The 27,317-nt window shown below is 43.8% G+C and overlaps 1 protein-coding gene across 1 annotated transcript; it reads left to right on the forward strand.

The window, feature by feature from the left end:
* Positions 1–2,113: 2,113 nt before the first annotated feature.
* Positions 2,114–22,267, forward strand: LOC148149198 (putative G protein-coupled receptor 139). The gene is made up of 2 exons (XM_087990293.1): positions 2,114–2,379; positions 21,276–22,267. The coding sequence occupies exons 1-2, from the start codon at positions 2,163–2,165 to the stop codon at positions 22,175–22,177; spliced, it is 1,119 nt and encodes a 372-aa protein (XP_087846419.1). The 5' UTR covers positions 2,114–2,162; the 3' UTR covers positions 22,178–22,267.
* The last annotated feature ends 5,050 nt before the right edge of the window (positions 22,268–27,317 follow it).

The following is a 27,317-nucleotide window of genomic DNA, read 5'->3' on the forward strand; positions in this document are numbered from 1 at the left end:
AGTGGAAACATCTTCAGCTGTCCCTCTCTGTATAATTTCTAACAGGGGTTAAAACTGAAATAATTCCATAGAGGCCGATATCCCATCACCAAGTCACATTTTGTTTATACATGCATTATCTATGGCAATGACACACATTAGCTGAGAGTCAGATCCTAAAATGATCAGAGCCTCTGACGCTCCTGTTCATTTCTGTTGGACAGGACTCCCTGATTGGACCAGGTTAACAGTCCAGTTCAGGGAAAACGTATTGATGAGCTTTACCTGACTGACCTTGTTCCAATCAGCACAAAAACTCTCCACGTAGCTGTAACGTTCATTAACACCTACCAATATCCCAGACTCTTCAACCACCCCCAGCTGCTACAAAGCTCTCTCTGTAAAGCTCTCCAAGAAACGGCCCACAGCTTTCAGGAGAACCTCCTCCTATCAATCTCCGGCAGGACAAATGTGACCTTTTAACCTGTTTTCTGCAAATTATCCATCCTAACGCCTTCCACACAGAACGTCTCTTACTAATTTCTAAACGCTCCCAAAAACTCGATCCGTCACATGTCTGTGACCTTCTCCATAAGGAGGAAGGGGTTTAGAAGCAGGGAGCTTCAATAGGCAAGAATAACTTTACACAATTAGTTAAAAGTCATACAGCACCATGTTATAATGCAGCAGATTTATTTCGAAGCAGTAGCTTTCTAATCGATGCTCCTTCATCAAATGGTTGTGAAGTATAAGATCATAAGAAACAGAATTTACAGTGAAAGGTTATAGTCCACGATAAAAAGTAGAATAATTGATTAAGGTATAACACCAGAAGCTGGAAGTCATGACACATATATTGATAAGAATGAGAGATTAGAACAGGAATCACAGAGAAGAGGCATCCTGGAAAGAAGGGGAACACAAAACCTCAGCAAAGGAGTGTTTTATAAAGAGTATAGGTTGTATGCAGTATTTTGTTAACTGTGACCCTTTTAATCATTCTGAAGGTCTTGTGTACACATGAACAATCTTATCTAACTACACACTCAGTCATTAAACAATCCTTATTATATCATTTGCGTACATTCCATTTCAAAATATCCTGCTTTGATTACACTGTAATTTGTCATTATTTCTTCCAAATGTATTCTGTTTCTTTACCTGGATTATATTTTATTCTGACTATCAAGAAACTATTAGTAACTGGGGGGGGGGGGGGGGTATTCTTTACTCCTCTACAGTCTCCACATCCAGTGTCTCTTATTCCTTTCTGTTTCTTCACCAATGACACATACATACTATCCCAGACCCTTTAATCCCAGTCAATAAGTCAATTGTAAATGTTACATTTTTTGGGGGGCCAAGGCTAAAAATATGAAAATGAAAAGATGTACAAACTGTGCAATAAGATGTTTGCAACTTCAGAAACAAATTATTGAAGTGCGTTGTGTTAAAGATAAAATGTTGCCTTATTAGAGCAGTGAAAGGTATGTCTGAAAACGTCCATATTTCCTGTATGTGGTCAGAACAGTTGTGCCCAGATACAACCTTTGTATTGACATTTATTGTGGTGGCGGAGACTTCAGTGTAGTATCAAATTCTCAACTGGCTCTTGGGAAGGTAGTTACATAGAGCATTGTACGCAGATAACATGACAGAGCCATTGAGCCTGTAAAGAGAAAGTATAATATTGTTAGAGTAATTGGGATGAGCAATATGGCCAATAGCCGATGTCAACATCACACCCAGAACAGGTATTGTTGTTAAATTAAGTGTTGTCGTGAAAAGGTTAACTGGAGGTGTTTGTTAAGTGACTGTGATTGATATCAGTCTCCATGGATCCTGTCTGTATCACTGGAGGGTTTCTCTCTTCAGTTAATAACGGGCTGCTTTTGAAGTGTTATCCCATAGTATTAGCAACAATGTCTTCCTCAACACGATTTGGATCGGCAGCTCCAGAAAGAGAGAGGGAGAGAGATTAGATTCTGAGAACATTAGCGTGGAAAATTCCAACACTTGATCAGAATCTGAGAATATTAGACTGGAATGCTCAAACAACGGATGTGAATCTGAGAACCATAGACTGGAGTGTTCCAACAATGGATCAGAATCTGAGAACAGTCAACTGGAATGTTCCAACAGTGGATCGGAATCTGACAAAAGTGGACTGGAATGATGCAAGAATGGATCAGACTTTGAGAACAATAGACTGGAATGTTCCAACAATGGATCAGAACCTGAGAACATTGGACTGGCATGTTACAACAGTAGACAGGGGTTTATCCTGGGGTCTTTACTGGCTTTCTTTCGATTGGATAACATTAGAATTACGGATAGAATGTGTGCTGATGATTATTCAAGCAGGTTACTATCCAATGCTGGCTATTGTTGGTGGTCCTGGTAAGTCTATCTCTGTCCATTTATTAATTTTGTAAAATATTGTGAACACCATCGATGATTCTATTACATGTTTTTGGCAAAGACACAAAGGATCTTCTTCACTTTCAATTGCAAACTGCATTTCTGTTCCATGGATTTCTTCCCCTTCACTTGCAAACATCTGAGGAGGAACGACTGTGATCATTCGCACGATTTTTCCAATTTGTCCTGAGCTGACTTATATCTCAAAACTATCTTGATCACCATACATTTGCACTGCCACCGCCACAATATACACAGTCTTCACTTCTGCCTCAGTGCTGTTTTTGAATCATCCATCATCTACATCTTTCCGGTTGCAGTTCTCTCCTGGCCACTGTTCGAGTTACAAATACTTTCGTAGCAAACTTATTCTTTTCTCGAACTGAAGCTATGCAATATGCATAGATTTAAGCCAGTTTGTTTCTAAAATGTTGTGTTCACAGCTTTGTGTCAGCTGTTTCAGCATAACCTGTAACCTCAAACTAGGGGAGGACTATGATGTGAGTGATCATGAAATGTCAATCTCATTGAACTGTTTTGATTCGAGAACTTTCTGAGCATACGTGGGTGCCAGGCTCATGATTTCCAAAGTGTTGACAACACTACTATTATAGGACAAGCCAAACAGAGAACAGCCAGGGAATTCCTAGAGGCATGGCATTCATCCACAGATTCAATCAATAAACACATCGACCTGGACCCAATATACCGGCCACTGCAGTGGACAGCTGGAACAGACAACCGGAAGCGGCAGATACAAATCACTATAAATGCCGGAGGAAGCATCACAGAAGCGCTTCACAGGAGGCTCCCAAGCACTGAGGATGTCACCTAGACAGTGAACGAAAAGTCTGCAATACAAATTCCCAGCTCGGCGAACAGAACCATTACAACGAGCACCCGAGCTACAAATCTTCTCACAAACTTTGACCATATATATTTCAAACGCAGTGGGAGGGCAAACTAAAACAAAACAAAATATTGGACAAATTGATGGCAGTGCTGAGAAATATATTAGTATTTTTTATAAGGAATGTGACAACTGGACACGTGGGGCGGCATGACATGATTTGGCAGAGTCAGCTTAGATTCATGAAAGGGAAATCATCTTGAGAAATCTGTCGAATTTGTGTGAGTCGAGAGATCACAAATGATCGCATATTGCAATTGTATAAGACTTTGGTTCGGCCGCATTTGGTATAATGAGTACAGTTCTGGTCGCCACATTACTAAAAGGATGTGGATGTTTTAGAGAGAGTGTAGAGGATGTTCACTATGATGTTGCCAGGTATGGAGAGTGCTAGCTATGAGGTGACGTTGAGTAGATTAGGATTAATTTCATTGGAAGGAAGGAGGTTGATTGTAGTCTGCAAAATCAGAAGAGATGTTGACAAGGTGGATAGCAAGAAACCGTTTTCCAGAGAAGGGGACTCAATTAATAGGGGTGAGGAGTTCAACATGACAGGGGAAAAGTTTATGGAACATATGCGTGGAAGGTTCTTCACGCAGAGGATGGCGAGTGCCTGGAATGCATTGCCAGTGGAGGTGGTAGAGGTGTGTACAATAGCATCACTTAAGATTTTGTTCTGGACAGATACATGAATGGGCAGGGAGCAAAGGGATACAGATTCTCAGAAAATAAGAGGCAGGTAGAGTCAGAGGGTCTGGATCGGCACAAGCTTGGAGGGCTGAAGGGCCTGTTCCTGTGCTGGAGTGTGCTTTGTTCGTTGTTCAGAAATGACAGTCAGTTGGAGTGCTGAATTTGAATATACAGCATATTTTTGACATAGTTGCTGACAGTTGAGCGAAAGAAATTGGAATCCACGGCTAAGTGGGGAATACACTAAATGGATTGAGAATTGTTTATTTGAGACAATAAAGAGAGCAATGTCATTTTCTGGACGTAAGGCCGGTACTCACGGGGGATCACTTGTATCAGAGTTTGGGCCACAGCAATTTGCAGACCATACGAATGATTTGGATGTGGGCAACATGGAAGATATATCTCATTTTGTATTGATTAAATGATGTGAGGTTGTGTTGTTTTCTAAAATGCTCTGCACTTCCTTCGTCATAAGTCGCAAATGATAGTACATAGTAGTAATGAGGGCAGTAAATGGAATCATGCTCTTAATTATAAGGTGGTTCAAGTATAGAATTAAAGACATCTTCCTGCAATTGAAGGGCCTTGATAAGAGAGTATTAGTAGCACTGCATACAGATTTGATCTCCTTTGTAAGGAATGATCTCCTTGCAACAGGCATAGTTTAAACAAGTATTGCTAGATTAATCCCTGAAATGATGGTACCATGAGGAGAGAGTGAAGAAACTGAGTGTTTAACCTGTAGAGCTCTGAGACAAGGAGAGATAGTTGTGTTGAAACTTGAGGGTCCGCGGCAATCACTTAGTTCCAAAAGAAACATTGATTGGTTAAGCAATTCCATACATTCTCACATGCAGTTGTCTAATCCAGGAGGAAGAAATAAAATTAAGAGAAAATGCAGGGATAGTCGAAGCTTGGAGACATTCACTGAAGCTTCTAACTCTGTTGAGACCCCAGTAGCTTCTGATGTTACTGAGAAACCAAAACCCAAAAATCCTAATCTGTGAGACCTGACCACACGAATTCAAGCTGCATTAAAATAAATCCAAGGCCTCCCTATCTAAGGAGGGCATTCCTAATCGGTTATGTGCCTCTGTGGAACCCCATAGTGATTGAGAATTTCAGGTTCTGAGTGAACTCTCTCCACATTAATGTGCAGTCTGTGTGTGACCCTGCACTTAATGCCATGTTGTTCACAATCACCGACAGCAGACAGCTTCTTTCTGAAACAATTTGCCATTCCCACCAGCATCTGACCTTAAAACGGAGCAACAGTCTGTCTTCTTGGTGATGGAAGATAAATCCTTGAGATTTTGTACAAACATTTGCCTTCCGTCCTCACGACGAGAAAGCCGTATGAGCAATGGGGGCACGGGAGGAATTTGAAGCTGTCTGTCTGTGCATGTTCTGTTCCATTTGTCATGTTGGAGCATCAATTACCTCACTCTATCCCTTTTAGAAGTGACTCGAGGGGCTGAAAGGCCTCATTCTGTTATTATATAATTGAGTCAAGGGACCAAATAGTTTCTGCCTCATCTAATTTGGCAGGGCCAAAAGCCTGATTGCATAACTGCAGTTCCAGTACAACAGCTCAATATGGTGACTAGTATGTCAATGCTGTAGCTTTCAGAGGTTATTTTGTTCTGGTTTCTTTTATGAAGGAAAATGAATGATAGTAACCAAGCTGGCTAGGTAAGAACACTTGAGTAAACAGGTTGAGAGGCCTTAGGTTTTCTTTTAATGCAGCCTGCATGGGTGTGGTCATCTGTCACAGATTGGGAATTCTGGGTTTTGTTTTGTCAGTAATGGCAGAAACTTCTGAGGTTTCAACAGAGTTGGAAGCTTCACTGAATGTCTCCTAGCTTCTCCTCTCTGAATTTTCTCTTAATGATATTTTTTCCTCCTGGATTAAAGAACTGTGTGAGAATCAGTGTCTGATTTTTTTCTTTTTGCCAAGTGTTTTAAAAAATTCTCAAGGTCAGGTTCGTAGGAGAGTAGTCTGACACAGAACAAACGACCAAGAGGCGAGACTGCTAGAATATGGGCATTTTATTCCCCGCAGTGTCGCACAACGGGTCTGGCTTATACTCACTCTACATGTTACAAAAACTGGGAGCCGTCAGTTCTCGTAGAGCGGTTGCCAACAACCCACGCTCGGCGGTTAAACGTAACCCCAGAGCAGACTCACCGAACTGGAGACTTTTCCGGCTGATATACTCTTTTCCAGATATAAACATTCATGTGAACAGCAGAAAAACACATTCCATTCTGGTTACATACAGATAATAACAGCAGAGCAAGGCTAAAAAACACATTCCATTCTGGTTACATACAGATAAGAAGATTCACACGGGACTAAGCAACACCTCCATTCCGGTTAGATTCACACATGTATTGGGACATAATTTTTAACCGTTTCACCACATTCCACTGCTTGGAATTTTACACCACACCAAGTGGTGTGTTTACTGAAAGTTTCCATACTGGAGCAGTTGATTAGTAATTGCTATTGTATGTATTATGCTGATAATTTTTCCAATAGAGTTAAGCTGTCCTAAAATCCTCTTTCTTTGATTATATTTTAACTGCAGAGTTTAAACAAATTGTGTTTTGTTCAACGTTAGTTAGTGTGACCAGTCACATTGCATCTGGATCAGACACTTCACATTCGCCTTTAAAATTAGAAATCGTCAGGGTCCAGGCTACCGCCTTAAAATATGTTTGATGCGGACTAGTTCATAACGCTAGACTCCTTCTTTCCCTCTTTCATACACTAGAAGGACTGAATGGGCTATCCCAGTTCTTGTCCACTTCATTCGATAAGCTGAACAATTTCCTTATACTCCGATGAAGAGTGAGATGTTTTCCGAGCTCCTCTTTTACTATGCAAATGTGCAGTGTCTAACAATACTGTTACCTGAATGTTACCGACACTGAATGCTGTTCAGATCTTCCTGCACATGGGCACAGACTGCTTCAGGAGCTATGGGGAGACAAATTGTTCTTGTGTAAACTTCAGTGAACAGCACCACTTCTGATCTTATGATGGGGAGAAAGACCTTGATTAAGCAGCTAAAAATGCTTTGCAGAGAAAGCTGCCCTGAAGCTCTTGTGCAGAGATGTGCCAGGATTGAAAAAGTATGACGTCCAACAACTGCGAACATCTGCCTCTGTGTCCGTAATGAAACTAACCAATTGGGAGATTACACCTGATTCCCATTAAGTTCCTTTTCGTTCTGCTCATAAATGGCATCCTCAGTCAAACGCGTACTATCAGGGTCAGTCACTCTTATCTAAACCCTTGTGTTCCCTCTTTTGTTCACATCAATATATAATAGAGTAGGAGCAGGGAGTGTTTTCTTCAAATAGAGATTCAAATAGAATGTCAGGAATTCTCTGTTTCGGAAGGTTAAGGAGCTAGATCAATCAGAGATTTTTTACAAAAAGGATGTAGATGGGTTTTTATCTTTCCGTGAGGTGAGGGCTAAGAAGAATCAGGCATTAAAGAGGATTTGAGACTGAGACCAAATCAACCATGATCTTAGTGAAGGGCAAGGCAGGCTTGGGGGAGTGCGAATGACCTGCTCCTCTTTCTAATGTCCTCATATTCTGTTACTGCAAGGTTAGTGCGTGTTATTTTCCTGGAAGGTCTGTTATTGAATGGGGCAGCAGGGAGAGAGGACTTTGTGAGTCATCTCTGGATGAAGTATGGTGGTTGTATTCACAGTGAATCTGAGTCTATATGAACAAAGAATGAAGCACAAGTTGCAGAGAGGGGAAGCTCTGTAAAGAGAGATGAGGCACCTCTTTTGTACCCAGCCTGGATTTTCCAATTACGTTTTCCAAACCATGCCAAACCGAGTCTGACAGTCCCTGAGTGCAGAAGGGTCTCCTCTGTTGATGTACACCAGGTTAGAGGAGTAAATGGCCTCCAGCTGCTCCTAACTAGCAGATTTGAGGGCCTGAATGTAATGTAAGAACATAGGACTGAGGGGCAGGAGTGGGTCTTCACACAATTTGAGCCTTCTGCATGCGCACTCACACTGTGGCTGATCAGGTTGTGGTCTCAACTGCACTTTCCTGTTTGGATCCCATTATCTATGACTCACTTTTCCGTCAAATAGTAAACTAACGCAAATGTGTAAAAATATAAACAGAGAAACGCCACAAAGTTATGGAGAAGAGAATTCCCACTTCAAAAGGACTTTCAGAATTTCTCTTTACTCCTCTTAAAGAACCAAAATGTCACATAGCATGGAAGCAGACCCTTTAATCCAACTTTTGAGCAGTAGTCATAACGATGACTGAGGTGTTTTCAGCTCATGCACAAAGCTGTGATGAGGCGCAGTGAAAGAGGCAAGGAACAATCGGCTAGTCCTTCTCAGGAAGATTACATTTTCTTCATCTCGGAGTTGAATCAGGAATGTTATCTGACCCCACACTATGAGATGTGAGGTATTTTGAACATTGCCTGAACTGTATGACTCCATCACATTGGCTGCTCCATGTAGGTGCATTATTGCTGCTCATACACATAACCGATTCCTTAGCAGGAAATAGTCCCACTTGACTTGTGGAACTATGCATGGGCACTTAAAATATATGTGCCCATGTATTTTAAAAATAAAATGTTTAATACCTTAATATCTGTATTAAAATGCATTTGTCTGCTCTTCCATTGCTTCTATACTGTTATTCTCCCATATAAGAGCAAATGTCCATCAGGTATTCACTAGCTACACTCTTCTCAAGGTCATATATAGTCAATAAGAGCATTGCTTATTCTGAGGCCCTAACTATTAATAATATTGAATATTTCATCCTGACTGGCACACAACACTGGAGCTCTCCGGGATGCACACTCAGCCCTCTACTGTACTCACTGTGTTACCATGACTGCGTCGCTAAGTAACAAACTAATTCCATTCATAAGTTTGATGATGACACCACCATACTCGGTCGAATCATGGATGGCGACAAAACAGACTATAGACGGGAAATGGAAGACCTGGAGAGATGATGCACTGAGAACAACCCAGTTGTCAATGCCAACAAACCCAAGGAACTCATTATTGACTTTCAGCCGGATGTTGCTGATTCCCCCCGACACATTATCAAATCAGAGGTGGAACGAGTGGAGAGGGTCAAGCTTCGGAGATTGGTCATCCACAACAAGCTTTCTTGGACACTTCATGTGGATGCATTTGTTACAACGGCCCAACAACATTTTTTCTTCCTCAGGCAGTTGATGAAATTTGGTATGACGGCTAATACCCTTGCTAACTTTTATCGGTGAGTCATCGACAGCATTCTGTATCACTGTCTGGTATGGTATCTGTATCATTCAAATCGGAGACGGTTACAGACAGTGATGAACTCGGCCCAGACAAGAAAGGCCAACCTCCCATCTATAGAATCCATCTACCAGGCCAACCATCAAGGAAAGGCTGCAAACATTCTCCTAGATCCATCCCATCCTGACAATGTGTTTTTCTACAACCTCTACCATCGGGAAGATGGTACAGAAGCCTGAACACACGCACCAGCCAGTTTCGAAATAGTTTCTGCTCTACTGTTGTTAGAATAGTGAATTGACTCACAAACTCTTAACATTCGCCTCTACTTGTGTTTTTGTTTTTGCCACTATTTACCTATTACTTACTTATCTATGTTATTTAACATTATGATCTGCATGTATTGCTCGCAAGACAAAGCTTTTCAAAGTGCCTCGGTACACGTGACAATAACTTCAATTCAATTCAATTCAAATTCAATTCAATTAATTCTTCGTAACATCATGCCTTCACCCCTAGAATGAGGAAAGAGAAACATCTTTGAAAAGTTTTGAAAACAATTGTGTTTTATTTTACAGTTTAGGGAATTATAACTATACGCCATATATCATAATAGGTGTCAGCAATGGTCTGCACATACGAATACAAAAAACCCTATGGTCACACCTGACACCCCTTCCCTGAAAAAGCACCAAAAGCATTTGCAGCATCTGCAGACTAGAAATCACAAACTCCTCTAATTTGTCTCGCCATTTCAATAATTTACAGTTGTTTTATCCTTTCTCCAAACAAAAAGGTCCCATAACCCACAGTGTACTGATTAATTTTTTTTTGCTGAATGCTTGCTCATGAGCTTCCTGTCTGTATCCCACTGCAGAGGCTCTGCCTCCACTGGACATCTTATTGAATGACTATCCTCGTGTATAAGCAAACTGAGCTCAAATTATTCAGCCACTTCATCCAACTCATTAATCCTGATTGTAAATCGTTGATGACTTCAGACTGATCAATGAGGAATTTCAATCGTTGCAGCTTTCCAACCTGAAAATGAGTAAATATCTGTACTCCGTATTTCCTGTCAACTAAATAAGGTTTCCCTGTTCCTGTGCAGCAGTCTAAAGAGGTTGTAAGGCTTCATCCTGTGCAGTATAACTCCATGGACGGGCAGAATGATCTTCACCATTTCATTGTAATGACCCTGATTGTCTGAATAGAGATTTTCTCTCTGTAACAGCGTTGAGCGACTTAGTCAACGAAAAATATACGGGATAGGGGTAGCAGTTGACCGTTTGTTCTCTCAACACTGCTGCACAATTTGGAAAAATCATGGCTGGTCTGGTATTAGCTGAACACCCAATCTAGTCTGTTCCCAGTAAAATGATCCCTTTGCCCATCGAAGGTCAGTCGAGCTCAGTCTTGAATATCTTCAATTGTAGGGCAGGCACAGTGGTTAAGTGGTTAGTATTGCTGCCTCACAGTGTCAGGGACCTGGGTTTCATTCTGGTCTTGGATATCTCTCTGTGTGAATTTCGTATAGTCTCCTCGTGTCTGAGTGGGTTTCCTCCCAAAGTCGAAGAACATGTAGGTTAGCTGGATTAGCATAGGTAAATTGCCAAGAGCGTCCAGGGTTGTATAGGTGAGCTAGATTATTCATGATAAATCTGGGGTTATCGGGAAACTGTAGAAGGTGAATCTGGGTGTGATGTTCTTCGCAGGGTCTTTGTAGAATCGGCATGCTGAATGGCTTTTTCTACACTGTAGCGATTCCATGGTTCTATGACCCTTTCTTCACAGTTCACTGAGGATGAGAACAGAACAAACAGCTCAACCTGAAAGAGAAAGCAGTATCCTTCCCTCAAAGGGAAACCTCTTAACTTTAAGTGTGTTAAACTCATAGCAAGTCACCTGCTCTTTTGAAAAATAAGGCTACACAAATAGGAACAGACAAAGACCATTCAGCCCCTCAAAACTAACCCATGCTCCCATTGATTCTGTTCAGTGAAATGCTTACCAACTCTGCGGCTACTGCTCTCTTGGGAAGATATATCTTGGGAAGATCATTGAGTATAAGAAATCGGAGCAAAATTAGTCCATTGGGCCCATCGATTCTGTTGTTTGATCACGACTGACGATTCTCAACACAATTCCCCTGCATTCTCACTGCAACCTTGGATCCCTTATTAATCAAACTTATCTGTCTCTCCCTTAAAGGCAGAACTGTGTCTGTGTCTCTCTCTCTCTGAGTGTGTGTGCTTCTGCTTAATGGCAGGAGACAGAACGTGTTCGAGGAAAGTTGACCTTTGGAGTGGAGGCCTATGATCAACAGTGTTACACAGGGATTGCTGCTGGATCCACTTTTGGTTGTCATTTATATCAATGATTTAAACAAGAATTAGAGAAGGCATAGCTGGCAAATTTATGGATTAGATCAAAATTGATTGCATCGTAGATAGTGAAGAAGGTCATTTAAAATTACAAAGAGATTTTGAACAATTTGATCAATGAATAAGCGATCTGTAAAACACGGCAACAGACGCTTTAGTACAACTCATCCATGCCAACCACATATCTTAAATCAATAGAGCGCCATTTGCCAGCATTTGGCCCATATCCCTCCAAACCCTTCCTATTCATATAGCCATCCAGATGCCTTTTACATGTTGCAATTTTATGAGCTTCCACCACTTTCTCTGGCAGCTCATTCCATACACTCATTCACCTTCTGTGTGAAAACGTTGCCCCTTGGGCCCCTTTTAAAATTTACCCTCTCATCTTAAACCTATGCACTCCAGTTTTGGACTTCCACCACCCCAGGTTAAAGGACTTGACTATCCATGCTATCTATGCCGCTCAAGAAATTTTAAACCTCTATAAAGTGCAAAGTTCATCTCCAATGAACACGAATGGCTATGCATTCAGTCATCCTGGGCCTAAATTCCGAAATTCAATGCTGACTCTTCTTCCCTCTTCATCAATTCAAATCGCTAAAATAATTTTAATTAACGTTCATAGGCATATAACTAAACACCTCTGTGGAGTTTGAATCTAGACCTTTGGGTTCAGAGGCAGAGGCACTGTCACCACTCTAAAATAGCCCCGAAAGCTCAAATATTCTCCTATGTGTTTACTCATCAGCCTGTTCTGACATGCTGTGACACTCTTTGGTGACAGGCATGACTTGAATCCAGACCTACTGGACCAGAGCTACGGACACTACCACGAAAGTTCAAGGCTTGGAATTGAATCCAGAGCACTAGCTCAAAGGCGGGGGCACTACCCACGACACAAGACTTAAACCATGCCAGGATCTTTGCGTCACATTCTAAATGTCATCTTTTAGCTTGGTATGGATTCATTAAAATCGGGTTAACTTTATTGAATTACACAGTTAAAAGAATTGCATTGTTAAACAGATGCAAAGTATTTGCTTCAATTATATGATGCCGAGAACGTGTGCTATGCCTTCAAGATCATTATGGACATATTTAATTGATTGGCTATGATTTCCAGCTTAAATTCTTAATGCTTGTATTCTGCAATATTAACGAAAGAAATCCTGCACAAACATTCTGCAGTATGAAGTATCTGGAATAGATATCATTACTGAGCAGCAGAGTGCTGAAAAAGCATTATTTTTGGCCCTAAAACATTGTTCATTATTTCCTGCATCTTACGTGTGACTGCCTTATTGCTAAAGCCCAATTACCGGTACAAGGCAGCTGATTACTTTTCAGCCTCTCCTCCACACTTACTGACTCTGCAATCCACCGCAGACACCCCTCATGCCCGCACAAAGCAAATCAGACTCAGGGTCTTTGTGAAAATCAAGGCTGAATGTGAAAGGCTCTTTGAAGGGGTGAGTGTCTTTTAGAAATGAATAGGGGGGGTGAGTGGCGGTATTGTCAATCATTGGGCTGAGGAGTGGCAGTTGTTGAAATCTTTGCATCATCGATAGTCACAGGTGAGGTACCAGAAGACTGGGGGTTAGCTAATGTTGTGCCAAGAATTATGAAAGATGGCAAGGAAAAGCCAGGGAACTATGGATTGCAGAGCCTGACATTGGTGGTGGGAACGTTGCTGGAAAACATCCTGAGGGACAGGATTTACATGTATTTGAAAAGGCAAGGACTGATACGAGATAGTCAGCATGGCTTTGTGCATGGGAAATCATGTCTTACGAACTTGATTGATTTGTTTTGAGGAAGTAGCAAAGATGACTGATGAGGGCAGAGCGGTGGACGTGATGCTTGTGGACTTCAGTAAGGCATTCGACAGATTCTTCATGGGAGACTGGTTAGCAAGTTTAGATCTCATGAATACAGGGAGAACTAGTCATTTGGCGAAAGAACTGGCTCAAAGGTAGAAGACAGAGGATCATGGGGAAATATAGCTTTTCAGAGTGGAGGCCTATGACAATTGGTGTGCAACAACTTTTCGAAATGTATATAATTAATTTGCATGAAAACATCGGAGGTATATTTAGTCACTTGCAGATGACACAAAATTAGAGTCAGAGTGGACAGCGAAGGAAGTTACCTCAGATTACAGATATTGATCAGATGGGCCAATGGGCTGTGAAGTGCAAGATAGAGTTAAGTTGAGAAAAATGTGAGGTGCTGCATTTTACAAATGAAATCAAAGCAGGACTTGCACACTTAATGGTAAGGTCTCAGGGAGTGTTGGTGAACAAAGAGACCTTGGAGTGCAGGTTCATGGTGTCTTGAAAGTCGAGTCGAAGGTAGGTAGAAAAGTGAAGAAGCTGTTTGGTATGCTTTCCTTTATTTTTCAGAGCATTGAGTATAGAAGTTTTGGAATTTTGCGTACATTTCTGGTCTCTTTCCTATTGGAAGAGTGCTGTGAATCTTGAAAGGGTTCAGAAAAGATTTACAAGGCTGTCACCAGGGTTGGAGGTATTGCACTATAGGGAGTGGCTGAGTCAAATTGGCCTGTTTTCCCTGGACCTTTGGAGGCTTATGGGTCACCTTATATACGTTTATAAAATCATGAGGGTTTTGGCTAGGAGAAATTCACAATGTATTTTGCATGGAGTGGGGGAATCCAGAACTATATGGCATACCTTTGGGGTGCGAGGGAAAAGGTATAAAAAGGATCTTAGGTGCAACTTTTTCACACAGAGTGTGGTGCGTGTATGGAACGAGCTTCCAAAAGAAGTGGTGGGCGCTGGTACAATTACGGCATTTAAAAGGCATCTACATGGTTACATGAATAGTAAGAGTCCAGAGGACAATGGGGCAAGGTTTGGCAAATTGAACTAGATCAGCTTAGGATAACTGGTGAGCATGGACGAGTTATACTGAATGGTCTGTTTGTGTGCTAGGCTTCTCTATGAATCTATAATTCTATGAGATGCAGTTTGATTTAGATAAATGCAAAGTAATGTAATTTGGTGAATCAAACAAGGGGAGTAATTACACAATTACTAGTAGGATCTTTGGTAGCGTTCTTGAACAAAAAGACCTGAGCGTTCAGACATAATATCTCGAAGTATGCATCACATGTTGACGGCGGGGTAAAGAAGGCGTTTTCTGTACTTCATTGGTCATACACTTGAGCATAGGCGTTGGGAAGTCGTGTTGAGATTGTACAGGAAATTAGTGAAGCCTCTTCTATAATATTGAATCCAATTCTGGTCACCCTGTTACATTGAGGAGATTATTAAGTAGGAGAGGGTTCTGAAGATATTGCCACGAATCGATGTCGTTGAATTATGTAAGTAGACTGGATATGATGGGACTTTTTTCACTGCTGTGTTTGAAGTTGAGGGGGTACAGAGGCTTAGAAAATCATGAGGGGTGCAGATACGTTGACAGGCACATGACTTTTACCGAGGGCGGGGGACTCAAGACAAGAGGGACATTTGAAGGTGAGTCAAGAAAGGTTTTAAAACAAGAAATGAGGGGTCAGTATATTATACAAAGGGCGTTTTGTGTGTGGAATGATCTTCCTGAGGAAGTACTGCAAGTAAATACAGTTACAATGTTCAAAAGACATGTAGATCAGTACATGGGTAGGAAATCAGTTCGGATGCTGTTGTGAGCAGCTGCGCTATCCCTCCCCCTCTCTCAATGAATCGCTAATGACATTTTTCCTCTGCCACTGCCCGCAGAGTGTGACATTGAATCATTTTAAACACCGCAGCGATGTCAGGCCTGCTTACACAGATATACACATATATAACAATTACACTTATACCAATGCAGATAAGGGAAGTCTATCAGGATTTATCTTGTTCCGTGGTTAATCAATACTTCATTCTGTCTGGTTGGTGTCCATCAGGATTTCTGTTGCTCCATTGACGGTATGCCATAATTTGACTCGCTGCATGGGAGTATATTTCACTTGTTCACACCAGTGAGTGTGTCAGTATTTCAATTGTTTCATGGGGTTTGTGACTCAGTGACAACCTTAATGATTGTAGATGGAAGAAAATCTGGAAGAATTATCAAGTGTGTGGAGGACAGTGTGGAATTCCAACAGGATATCGACACATTGGTGTACTGTTCAGTTTTGTGGCAAATGTCGATCAATACTGAGCAGTGTGAAGTGTGCAATTTGGTAAGAAGAACGTTGAAAGACAATATAAAACAGGCTACATCTTTGTAAACGGGATGCAGAAGCAGCGGGCGCTGAGTATATACGAGCACAGATTGTTGAAGATTTCAGAACAAGTGGGGAGAGCAGTAAGTTTCGCAGGTTCTTTTCATTATCTGAGCTGTTGACAAGAGGAGATGCAGGAGCGAGCCTCCGTGCTCCCTTTCTGGGAGGTGGGGAAGAGGATGTGTTGTGATCCCAGCCTCCTGCCTCCCAATACCGTGGAGATTCCATTTGTACTAGCTCAACACCAAAGGGAGACGGTATTCACAGCTGCTAAGTTGTGCCAGGGGCGAAACGCAACTTACAGTGGGTTTTAAAGTGAGAATTGCCCTTCCCTGAAAATACTCCTTACTCGGTTGGTGGGAAATGGATGTTTCAGAATCTCCACACGAATTGTTCTGGCCCTCTCCAGATCGTGCCAGCATATCTTCACATTGAGTGGGGAGGGGGTGACGGAACGGATATCAGCCCCATCACCATCTGGCTTGGCCATTTCATTCCTATTATAGATTGTATTTCCTGGAATGGGAGAAAGGGAGAGAGAGAGAGTGAAGTTGGAAGTGTGTGGCCCTGCTGTTATTGCTGGTGTAGATTGGGAATGGTGAAATGTTGAGGTGGCTGAAATGAGTCAGCCCACAGTGTAATATTATTACCGTGGGGCATAGTGGAGGGAAGAGAGAGGAGAGGCAAGATGCTGCATGCAATAGTGAGATAGCTGGAGCATGAGCCTTGTTCAGGGATAGGTGCTGTAACAGATATTCTGTGATAGTAAGGGAGCAGAGAGGATCCGGTGTTCCTTACTGTGGCCGATTGGGGAAGGTTATTGATGCTTGACTTGTATTGCTGGAAATTTCTTCAGACCACAGATACTGCACTGAGGTGGGTGGTGAGCTCAGATCATACTCGGCGGATTTGGTGCTGTGGCCTCCTCTGGGAAGGGAATGATCCTCCTCTGTACCAGCCCATCCATCAGGCTCTCCGTGCCACTGTCAAAAACCGTGGATGTAATTGCCCCTTATCTGCCATGCTCGGGGTAAACTGAGAAGGGCAGCTCCAAATTGAGAAAGCTCAAATGTCTGTCAAAAGGCCTTCAAAAAGAGGCAACAGTATCTGGGGTCACAGAATACAAAGAGGTAACTGGGCGATGATGAGTACCTCCAGATATGGTGGGTGGGAGAACTGAGTTGACATTAAATGAGAGGGACACCATCAGATTGGTTAGGTGGATGATGAGGTGAGATTGATAAGATAGCACCAGGAAACCAGCTCGGCCTCGTGTAGATGATCCCTCGGTCACACTCAATGAAAATTATGCTGAGTCAAATTGGTTTCAGCCCAATGCAGCGAAGATTCTGCTGTCCTTCTCTCAGTTACAAAGCTGCAGAATAAATGTTCATCCAATATTGTCCATCACCTGAACTCTCACCAATATCCCGTTCACCCATCATTCCAGGAAATCCTAGCACATGTTAAAGCATGCTATTGAAATGTCTACATTTCAGCATTCTGAAACCTGTGAACACATCCTCCCATGACACTGTCTCTCAGTCTCCCCTGTCTGTCTGGATCCCAAACCCCTCCCATTGTTTGGTATTTATAATGATACCCCCGCCATCTCTCTGTGCAGTGATTTCACACCCACAGCACTGCTTCTCTTGACACAATGGTGGTATAGAACTGCAAATGAATGACAGCTGCACATCCTGTCATTTCCAGCATGGGCTGCAAGTTTCACCACACTGGGCAGCAATCTAACAGTGTCACCAAGCAATGCATTGGGGTGGTTTACACAGCACCATATGCGGGGAGGATATGTTCATATACTGTATTGATATAGTCTAGACAGCTAACCATGCAGTACAGATATCTAGTCCTGGTTTGTAGACCAAAGAACTGGGGTGTCTGTACAGTGTTCCAATACAACCCAGAACAGGTTGCTGGGTTGTATTGAACAATACCGACCATGGTCCATCAAGTTCACCGTCATGAACAAATATCTCATCTGGGTTTAAGATATCTGGACTGATTCTTTAAGATGGACTGAGATTTTGTTATAACTAACCATTTCAGCTGATCTGGCAATATCTTTATTTTATGCTCTCATTCTTTGACTGTACTCACTCTCTCTCACTCAATTAACGCTGACTGTTCCCATGTACAGAATATCATGTTAGTGAACACCAACTGTCCTGGCAGCGGCCACAGCAGTCAGCTATTCCCATCATCTTCCAGTCTTCAAGTAGAAAGAAATATTGGCCTCTCAGCTAAAGACCGTGCCCTTGATATACGATACAAAACACCGTACCCCTCACCACTCACATCGTCAACCAACCACATCAAATTATCTGGTGTGTACTGAGAGCAATACGGACACTAGGAACATCAGGGAGCAGACCATCAGGGAGATGGAGGAACACTACCAATCGCTGATCGGGTCAGAGTGAACTCTCCAGTACACACTGTCGCACATTCCTGCAATCTCTCTCCATTTATGTACTCTACGTCCTTTTATTCTTCCTGAAATATTCACAGGTTAACAGTTATCCACATTATATTCTACGTGCCAAATCGTTTTCCATTGCTTATCCATTTACAGACTCTGTAATTCCTCTTGATAAGTTAGTTTCTGCCAATTTTCGCGTTATTCACAAACTTAGTTAGAATGCATTTGTTCCATTTCTCTAAACTGTTGATATCGGTTACAAGCAGTGGATTTAGCACTGGTTACTGGGTCACTATAGGCATCAATTTCCGTGGAACTGATCAAGACTACTTTACTCTTTATTTATCTCAGCTTGGGGCTCATTAATCTGTCCCCCCCCATGTCCCAGTCCAGCAGTTTTGAAAGGCTGAATGCGTCCTTCCATTTCCTGTGTAAAAGGCATGAGAAAATAAAAGATATGCTCTATTTGACGATTTACAACCTCGAATGGTTGAGTGGAGGCATTCTCTTCCTTTTTTAAATTCTTGATGGGCTGAATGACCTGCTTCGGTGTAGCTGTAGTTGTGAATGATAATGAATGCTTTGGAAACAACAGCCCACTTCTGACATTACGATGGAAGGAAGACCAATGATGCTGCAGTTGCTGATAGTCCACAGAGCCTCATGGATGTCCAGTTTCCATTTGCGCCATCCTTTGGAAATTCGTCTTATTTCTCAGGCGGTATTGACACATAATACTGTGGGCACTATCCTCAATATGAGTCTGAGACATCTGCTCCTACAGACACAGTTAGGGACAGATCCATCTGTGACAAGTAGTTTGGTGAATGTTTCCCTCTTGTTGATTCCCCCGTCACTTCCCAACATCTGGCTGTGGTGTATTTGAGACCTCTCCCTGCTCATAGAGCGGATGGACTGTGAAGACACTCGTGGTGATGGACATTGATGTCGCACCCCCAGAATACGCTGTGTCCATGTCAACATCAGTGATTCCTCCGATTTATTTTCAGTGTCGAGGGGAACTGAATTATCACGGAGGGGTGACGTAGAGGGCAGTAGATGTACATCATCAGGAGATTTCCTTGACCATCTCTTATCTGATACCATGAAATTTCCTGGGTTCGGGAACCAATATTGGGGAATTCCAGGGTAATGTCTTTCCTGAATATATCCCACAGTGCCCCCAACACTGGAGGTTCTGTCTTGCAGGTGGGATAGGATATACTCAGAGATGGTGATGGGGCATTATGAAACATTACCCATCAGATCTGATTGTTTGAGTATGATGGTATCAGACTGTTTCCTGACCGGGTCTACATGAGGAATAAAGGTGACAATGGAGCAGGGATGATTGGTTAAAAAGCTGAATGAAATGTACTCTATCCGAAAGTATGCTGTATTCTCAATACAGACTGAGGAATTAAGCCCCCATACGGAGGAAAATTGATATGGTTAAATGGAAGTAGGGAGACATGGATATAAGGTGATTGAAATTGAGAAATGAATATCCAGAACATTTTACACCTGTGAGGGTTACACAAAACTTACAAAGAAGTGGATGAGATCTCTAAGAAAACGGATGAAACCTGTATGATTATAAAAGAGGATATGAAATCAAATGATCAAGGTATTGACAGAAATTTGGGGAGATTTGGGGGCAGGATTCCCACTGTGAGGTTGGGTGGATCTCACCAAACATAACAGGTAGAAGGGAGTTTGTGATATACAACCTTATGACTCGACATCCATACCCGATATCCCTGGAACAGCTGTAAATGACATTTTCTTGAACATTCTGTAACCGGAAATCCTCAGAAAACTCTGCAATCGATATTCACTGGAATATCCGGTGCCTGACAGTCTCTGAAACATTCCGTAACTGACATTCTCCAGTACATTCTGCAACCAATATTCTCTGGAACATTCTGTAACTGGCATTCCCCAGAACATTCCATAACCAAAATTCCCTATAATATTCCATAACCAACATTCTTGGAAGCATTCTATAACCGAGATTCCCTGGAACATTATATAAACAATATATTTCAGAGCATTCCGTAACAAATAATCCTCAGAACATTTGTAAATTGATATTCCCCGAAACATTTTCTCATCCCTATTCTCTGGAATATTCTCCTGAGCATTCTGTAACTGACATTACCTGGAATATTCTGCTACTAACATTCTTGGAACATTCTGTAAGCGGCATTCCCCAGAGCATTCGATAATTGACATTCCCTGGAACATTCAGCAACCAATATACTCTGGAAAATTCTGTAACCGGCATTTGCCAGAACATTCTTTCACCGACATTCCCTGGAACATTCACTCTGTAACCACATTCCTCAGGATATTATATACTGTATATTCCATGGAACATTCAGTAAACAACATTACATGGAATAATCTGTACCCGATATTCCCCAGAACTTTCAGGAAACGAAGTTCCCCAGAATATTCAATTAATTTACATACTACAAAACATTCTATAACTGACATTCCCCGAAACATTTTGTAAACGACAGTATCCGGAGCATTGTGTAACAGAAATTCTTTGGAACATTCTGCAACTGATGCTCCCTGGAGCATTCTATACTTGAGATTACCCGCGATATTCTATACTACAAAACATTCTATAACTGACATTCCTCAGAACATTCTGTAAATGACATACCCCTAAATATTCAGTAACTGTTATTACCAGGAACATTCTATGCCTGATATCCTCTGGAACACTCTGTAACTGACATTCACCGAGACATTTTGTAACCGCCATTCCCAGGCACCTTCTTTCACTGACATTCCCGGGAACATTCTGTATTTGACATTCACCAGAACATTATATATGTGATATTCTCTGGATCATTCTCTTACTGACATTCTGGCGAATATATAATCTGTTTGTTTTCCTTCCTCACAGTTAACGTAGTGACCATCTACGTCCTGCTTTATAAAGATTGTGGATTGTCGCCATGTGTCAGACGTTACCTGGGGGCCATGGCAGCAGCGGATGTATTGGTCATTGTCCTCGACCTGATATTGAGACACATTCCCATTGTTTTCTGGGTACAGTTTAATTTCCTCTTCTCCATCCCCGTGTGTAATATCCACGCCGTCCTGCTTTATGCAGCCACTGACTGCTCGGTCTGGTTCACCGTCACTTTAGCTTTTGATCGGTTTGTGGCCATTTGTTGCCAGAAGCTGAAAAGTAAATATTGCAGTGAGAAAACGGCGGCTGTGGTTCTGGGAACAGTAACTGTGCTGAGCTGTTTAAAGAACATTTTCTGGTATTTCATGCTCAAAGCTCGGTATTGGCTGGCGAATATCCCCTGGTTTTGTGATGTAAAAGACGGTGTTCGATTCTCCCTTGTCTGGACCATAATCGAGTTCCTTCACCACATTCTAACTCCGGCCCTTCCATTTCTTCTGATTCTGCTGCTGAATCTATTCACCGTCAGAAACATTTTAGTGACCAGTACAGCCCGCAAGAGACTCCGGGCTCTGACCAGGAATGATGGTCAATCTGACGCAGAAATGCATAAACGAAAAAAGTCCATCATTTTGCTGTTTGTGATCTCGGCTAATTTCATTCTGCTATGGTCAACGTTAATGCTTTTCTATATATGGTACCGGATGTGGTTGATTGGATATTATTCTGTGTATCTAGATGGTTTCGTGCGGGAATTGGGCTTCATGTTGCAGCTCCTCAGTTGCTGCACAAACACCGCGATTTATGCTGTGACCCAGACTAAGTTCAGACAGCAGCTGAGGTATGTGCTCAAACATCCCTTTACCCAAATTTATCAATCAGTCACTCATTAATAAATCCATCCTGGATTTTCTCGTTTCAGTTAAATGGTTAAGCAATTAAGCAGCCTGTCGCTATGTTTAGAGACTGAGAGTAGTGTTGGTTTGTCCAACCTTATCCCACAGAAAGAAACAAAGACACGTTTCAAAGTTTCACTCAACTTAGGACCAAAAAGAAGATGCACCATCACACTGAGTATATCTATAATTTCAATTTGTAAACAATAAAACAAACTTGCATTATCCAGTGCCGAGCAGCAGAGTGAATAATATTCAAAGTTTGGGATCAGTGAATGATATTGTTGGTTTCCTTTGTGTTGAAGAAGCTGAACTGGAGAGAGACAGACTCAGCCCCAAGTACTAGTCCTCAGAGAATGGAGGGGTCTGAGCCTGAGCTCAGGAGTTGTGTTTAAGTCCCTCTGCCCTTGCTTTCACCTCTTGGGCTGCCTCTCTTACCTGGCATTCCACAGAATTCATCTCTCTCCATATGTCCCTCTCCTTCTATACCTCCCTCCCACTCTGATACTGTCCCTCCGTCTCTATCTCCGTCCTCCCATTTACACCCACTATTCCACTGTCACTTCCTTCCCCATTCTCCATCACTCTTTTTTCCATCTTGCACACTCTGCCTCTCAATCTCCCTGTCCCCAAAACTCTCTTGCAACGGCGAAATGAAGAGAGGGGCTTGTGGAGCTTCATGTTGTTGCCAAGGTAAGAACATCACACTTGGGCCAAATGCAGTTATTTGGGGACACAGCGGTTATGCGAACATTGATCGTTACTATGGAATAAATGTAGAGTTTGGCACCATAAGCTGTGGCTTGAGGTAAAGAATTGGTGTGGAACAATCGGCAATTACACATGAAACAGATTATGGGGGACGATCGTCTGTAGCTCAGGAAAAGTGTGAGGGGTGGGTTCGAAGGTGATTTCTAGGCCAGAAAGTGTGCTTAATGGTGACCGTGACAGTGGGTGAGTGTGCGGGGGAGTGCGCACGAAAGTCGTGGAGTGTTTGGGGGATTGATCGTGATGGTGGGGAGTGTGCGGGGGAGTGATTGTGACAATGGGACAGTGTGTGGGGGAGTAAGAGTTACGGTCTTGGAGTGTACTTAACGGTGGGGAGTGTGCAGAGGAGTGAATGTGACAGTGGGGGATTGCGTGTGTACGTTTGCGTGACAGTGGGGGAGTGTTTGTGGGAGTATGATTGATGTTGGGGACGACTGCAGGGAGTGAACACGGCAGTGGCAGTGTGTGCAGGGAAGTCAGCATTACAATGGGTGTGGGATCACACGTGTTAGTGGAGGAGTGAGCGTGATGATGGAGATGTGTGCAGGGGAATCAGCGCAACAGTGGGGTGTGTGAGGGGAACTGAGGTTGACAGTAGTGATTGTGTGGGGAAGTGAGTGCGACCGGCTGCGTGTGGGGGTGTGAGCATGAAGGTGTGCGAGCGTGCAGGGGAGTAAGCATATTGGTGGGGGAGTATGCAGGGTAATGTGACGATTTGGGAGCGTGCACGGGAGTAAGCATGATGGTGTGGGAGTGAGCATGAGGGTGGGGGCATGTGCAGTTATGTGAGTGCGATGATGGGTGAGTGTGCTGGGTAGTGAGTGTGATGGTGGCGTGCGTGTGGGGAAGTGAGCATGATCGTGAGACAGTGTGCAGAGCATTGAGTGTAATGGTGCGATCGTGTGCAGGAGAGTAAGCATGATGATGACAGTGTGCGTGAGGGAGTGAGCATGACATTGGGTCAGCGTGTGCGGTGTGAGCGGGATGGTGAGAGAGTATGCAAGGGATTGAGCGTGATGGTGGGTAATCTTGCGGGGGAGTGTTCAGGGAGTGAGTTTGACAGAAGGGCAATGTGCAGGGAACTGTGTGTGACGGTAGGCGAGTGTGTGTGTGTGTGTGTTTGTGGGGCTTTTTGCATAATGATTGGGGAGTGTGCAGGAAAATAAGTGTGCCAGTGGGGAGTGAGTATGACTTTGAGGGCGTTAGTGTGATGGTTGGGGCAGCATGCAGGAGAGTGAGCATGACAGTGGGTGAGTGTGCGGGAGAATGACTGTGTGTGGGTGTGCATGGGGGAGTGAGTATGACAGTGGTGGATTGTGTCTGAGAGTGTGCACGATGGCAAGCAAGTATGTGTGGGAGTGAATGTAATGGTGGGGGAGTGTGTGGGGGCAACGATGTACTGGTGGGGTTTGTATGTGGCAGTGAGCATGACAGTGTGTAGAATGTACGTGGGAGTGTATTTGACGGTGAGGGAAGGTGTGTGGGAGGGAGTCTGAAAGTGTGTAGTCATGTGCAGGGAGTGAGTGTTATGTTGCAGAATGTGTGGGGAGTAAGCATGATGGCGGGGGCATCTACAGGGAGTGAGCATGACAATGGGTATGTGTGTATGCGGAGTGTGCATAATGGTGGGAGTGCGTGCACTGGAGTGAGCATGATGGTGGGCGTTTGTGCATGGAATGAGTGTGATGGTGGGGATGTGAGCGGGATAGTGAATGTGATGGAAGGGGAGTGTGCAGGCAGACCCAATGATGTTGGAGGAGTGAGCGTGACGTTGGATGAATGAGAGTGACGGTGGGGAGCATGGGGGGTGTGAGTGTAACGGGTGGGGGTGTGCGTGAGGGAATGTTCATGACAGTGGTGGTGTTTGCGGGGAAGTGAACGTGACAGTGGGAAAGTGTGCGGGGGAGTGGGCATGATAGTGGGGGAGTGTGCTGAGAAATGAGAGTGGCAGTGCGGAAATATGTGGGGGATTGAGCATGATGGTGGGGGAGTGTGCAGAGTAGTCAGCATGATGGTTTGGTCGTGTGCGGGAGAATGAACATGACAGTGTGGGAATTAGTGTGAGGTTGAGGGAGTGCATAGCTTAGTGAGTGTGATGGTGTGGGAGTGAGCGTGACCTTGGTGGAATGTGCAGGATAGTGAGGGGAGGTGACCATGACTGTATGAGAGATAGCGTGAGAGTGGGCAATATGCAGACCATTGAGTGTGATGGTGCGTGACAGTGTGTTGGAGTGTATGTGATGGTGAGAGTGTGCATGGGGGGAGTGTGCGTGATGGTGGGAGAGTGTGCACAGGAGTGAACATTACAGTGGCTGTGCATGCAGAGGTGTGCGTGAGACGGTGAGTGAGTGTGTGGGGCAGTGAGCATGATGGTGGTGATTTGTGTGAGGGTGGGAGCGTCATGGTTGGGGAGGGTGCAGATGAGTAAGCGTCATTGTGGGGAATCTGCAGGGAGTTTGAACATGACAATGGGGAGGTCTGCCATAGACCGTGCATTATGGTGAGGGTGTGCGCAGGAGAGTAAGCATGATGGTGGGCGAGTGTGCGCGGGCGTGAATGTGACGGTCCAGGATTTGAGCATTACAGTGGGGGACTGTGCGGGGAAGTGAGCATGACGTTGGGAAAGTGTGCATGGCTGTGAGCCTAATGGTGGTGGACTACACGGGGGAGTGTGCAGATGAATGCACGGGGAGTGGGGTTGACAGTGGGATAGTGTGCAGAGAACTGTGTGTGATGGTGGGGGAGTGTGTGTGGGAGTGTGTGGCGCAGTGTGCATGATGGTTGGGGAGTGTGCAGGGTAGTAAATGTGTAGGTGAGCTTGTGTGCAGGGGAGTAAGCATAACGGGGACGTGCATGTGGGAATTAACTTGATGGTTTACGAGTGTGAAGGGAATGATATTGACAGTTGGGGAGGATGCAAAGAACTGTATGGGGTGGTGGAGGAGTATGCAGGGGCGTGAGCATGACAATAGTGAAGTATGTGGGGTAGTGAGCGGGACTTTGGGGTTGTGCGTGGTACTGAGCATGATGATCATGGAATATGCAAGGGAGAGGGGTTGACGTTGTGGTAGTGAAGGTGTCATTGGTGTATAAGCAGAGGAGTTGGCGTGATGGCGTAGTGTGTGGGTGAGTGCGCGTGACTGGGGAGTGCATTCGAGAGTGAATGTGACTGTGGATGAGTGTGTGTTGAGTGTTGTTGATGGTCGGGGAGTATCCGGGGGACTGTATGTGATGGTGGGGTAGTGTGCGGGGAGTGAGCATGACGGTAGTGATGTGTGTAGGGGAGTGAATGGGACATAGTGGTTTGAGTGTGACAATCGGGAATGTGAAGGGGAGTGGAGTTGATGGTGTGGGAGTGAGTGTGATAGTGAGGGTGTGTGGGGGAGAGCGCGTGACTGTTGGATAGAATGTGGGGGAATATGCATGATGGTGAGGGAGTGTGCGGGACGTGAGTGCGACGATGCAGGAGTGTGCAGAGAAGTGGGGTTGACGGTGGGGAAGTGAGCATGATGGTGAGGGAGTTGCGGGGAGTGAGCGTGGAAGGTTGCCTTTCGTTACAGCCTGGGCTGAGCACACAATCTTCTGCACAGAAAAGTCCTTTGGGACTAGCCACACTACCATACATCAGGAGCATTTCCGAACTGACAGCCAGACTACTGCGACCACTAGGACTCATAACAGCACACAAACCAACAGCCACCCTCAGACAACAACTCACCAGAACGAAGGACCCGATACCCAGCATGAACAAAACTAATGTAGTGTACAAAATCCCATGCAAGGACTGCACAAAACACTATATAGGGCAAACAGCAAGACAGCTAACGATCCGCATCCATGAACATCAACTAGCCACGAAACGCCACGACCAGCTATCCTTAGTAGCCACACACGCAGACGACAAGCAACATGAATTCGACTGGGACAAGACTATCATTATAGGGCAAGCCAAACAAAGAACAGCCAGGGAATTCCTAGAAGCATGGCACTCATCCACAAACTCCATTAACAAACAATATACCCAATATACCGGCCACGACAGCGGACAGCTGAATCTGACAACCGGAAGCGGCAGGGACAGGCCACTATAAATGCCGGAGGAAACACCACAGAAGCGCTTCATAGGAGGCTCCAAGCACTGAGGATGTCACCTAGACAGGGGACGAAACGTTTGCAACAAAAATTTCCAGCTCGGCGAACAGAACCACAACAATATGCTCTCAACCTCAGTTCTGTTGTTGTAGATGGTGATGTGAGATGTTGAGCAATTCTATATGATTCAGTGAGGATTTGATCTGTTAGAGAGGCTGGGGCTATTTTCGTTGGCGTATCAGAGAATGAGGGTTAATGCTTATAAAATAATGAGGGG

This window comes from Chiloscyllium plagiosum, unplaced genomic scaffold (assembly GCF_037043375.1).
Source record: "Chiloscyllium plagiosum isolate Xiang-an unplaced genomic scaffold, Cpla_swu_hap1 HiC_scaffold_9, whole genome shotgun sequence".
In the NCBI taxonomy this organism is placed as follows: Eukaryota; Metazoa; Chordata; class Chondrichthyes; order Orectolobiformes; family Hemiscylliidae; genus Chiloscyllium; species Chiloscyllium plagiosum.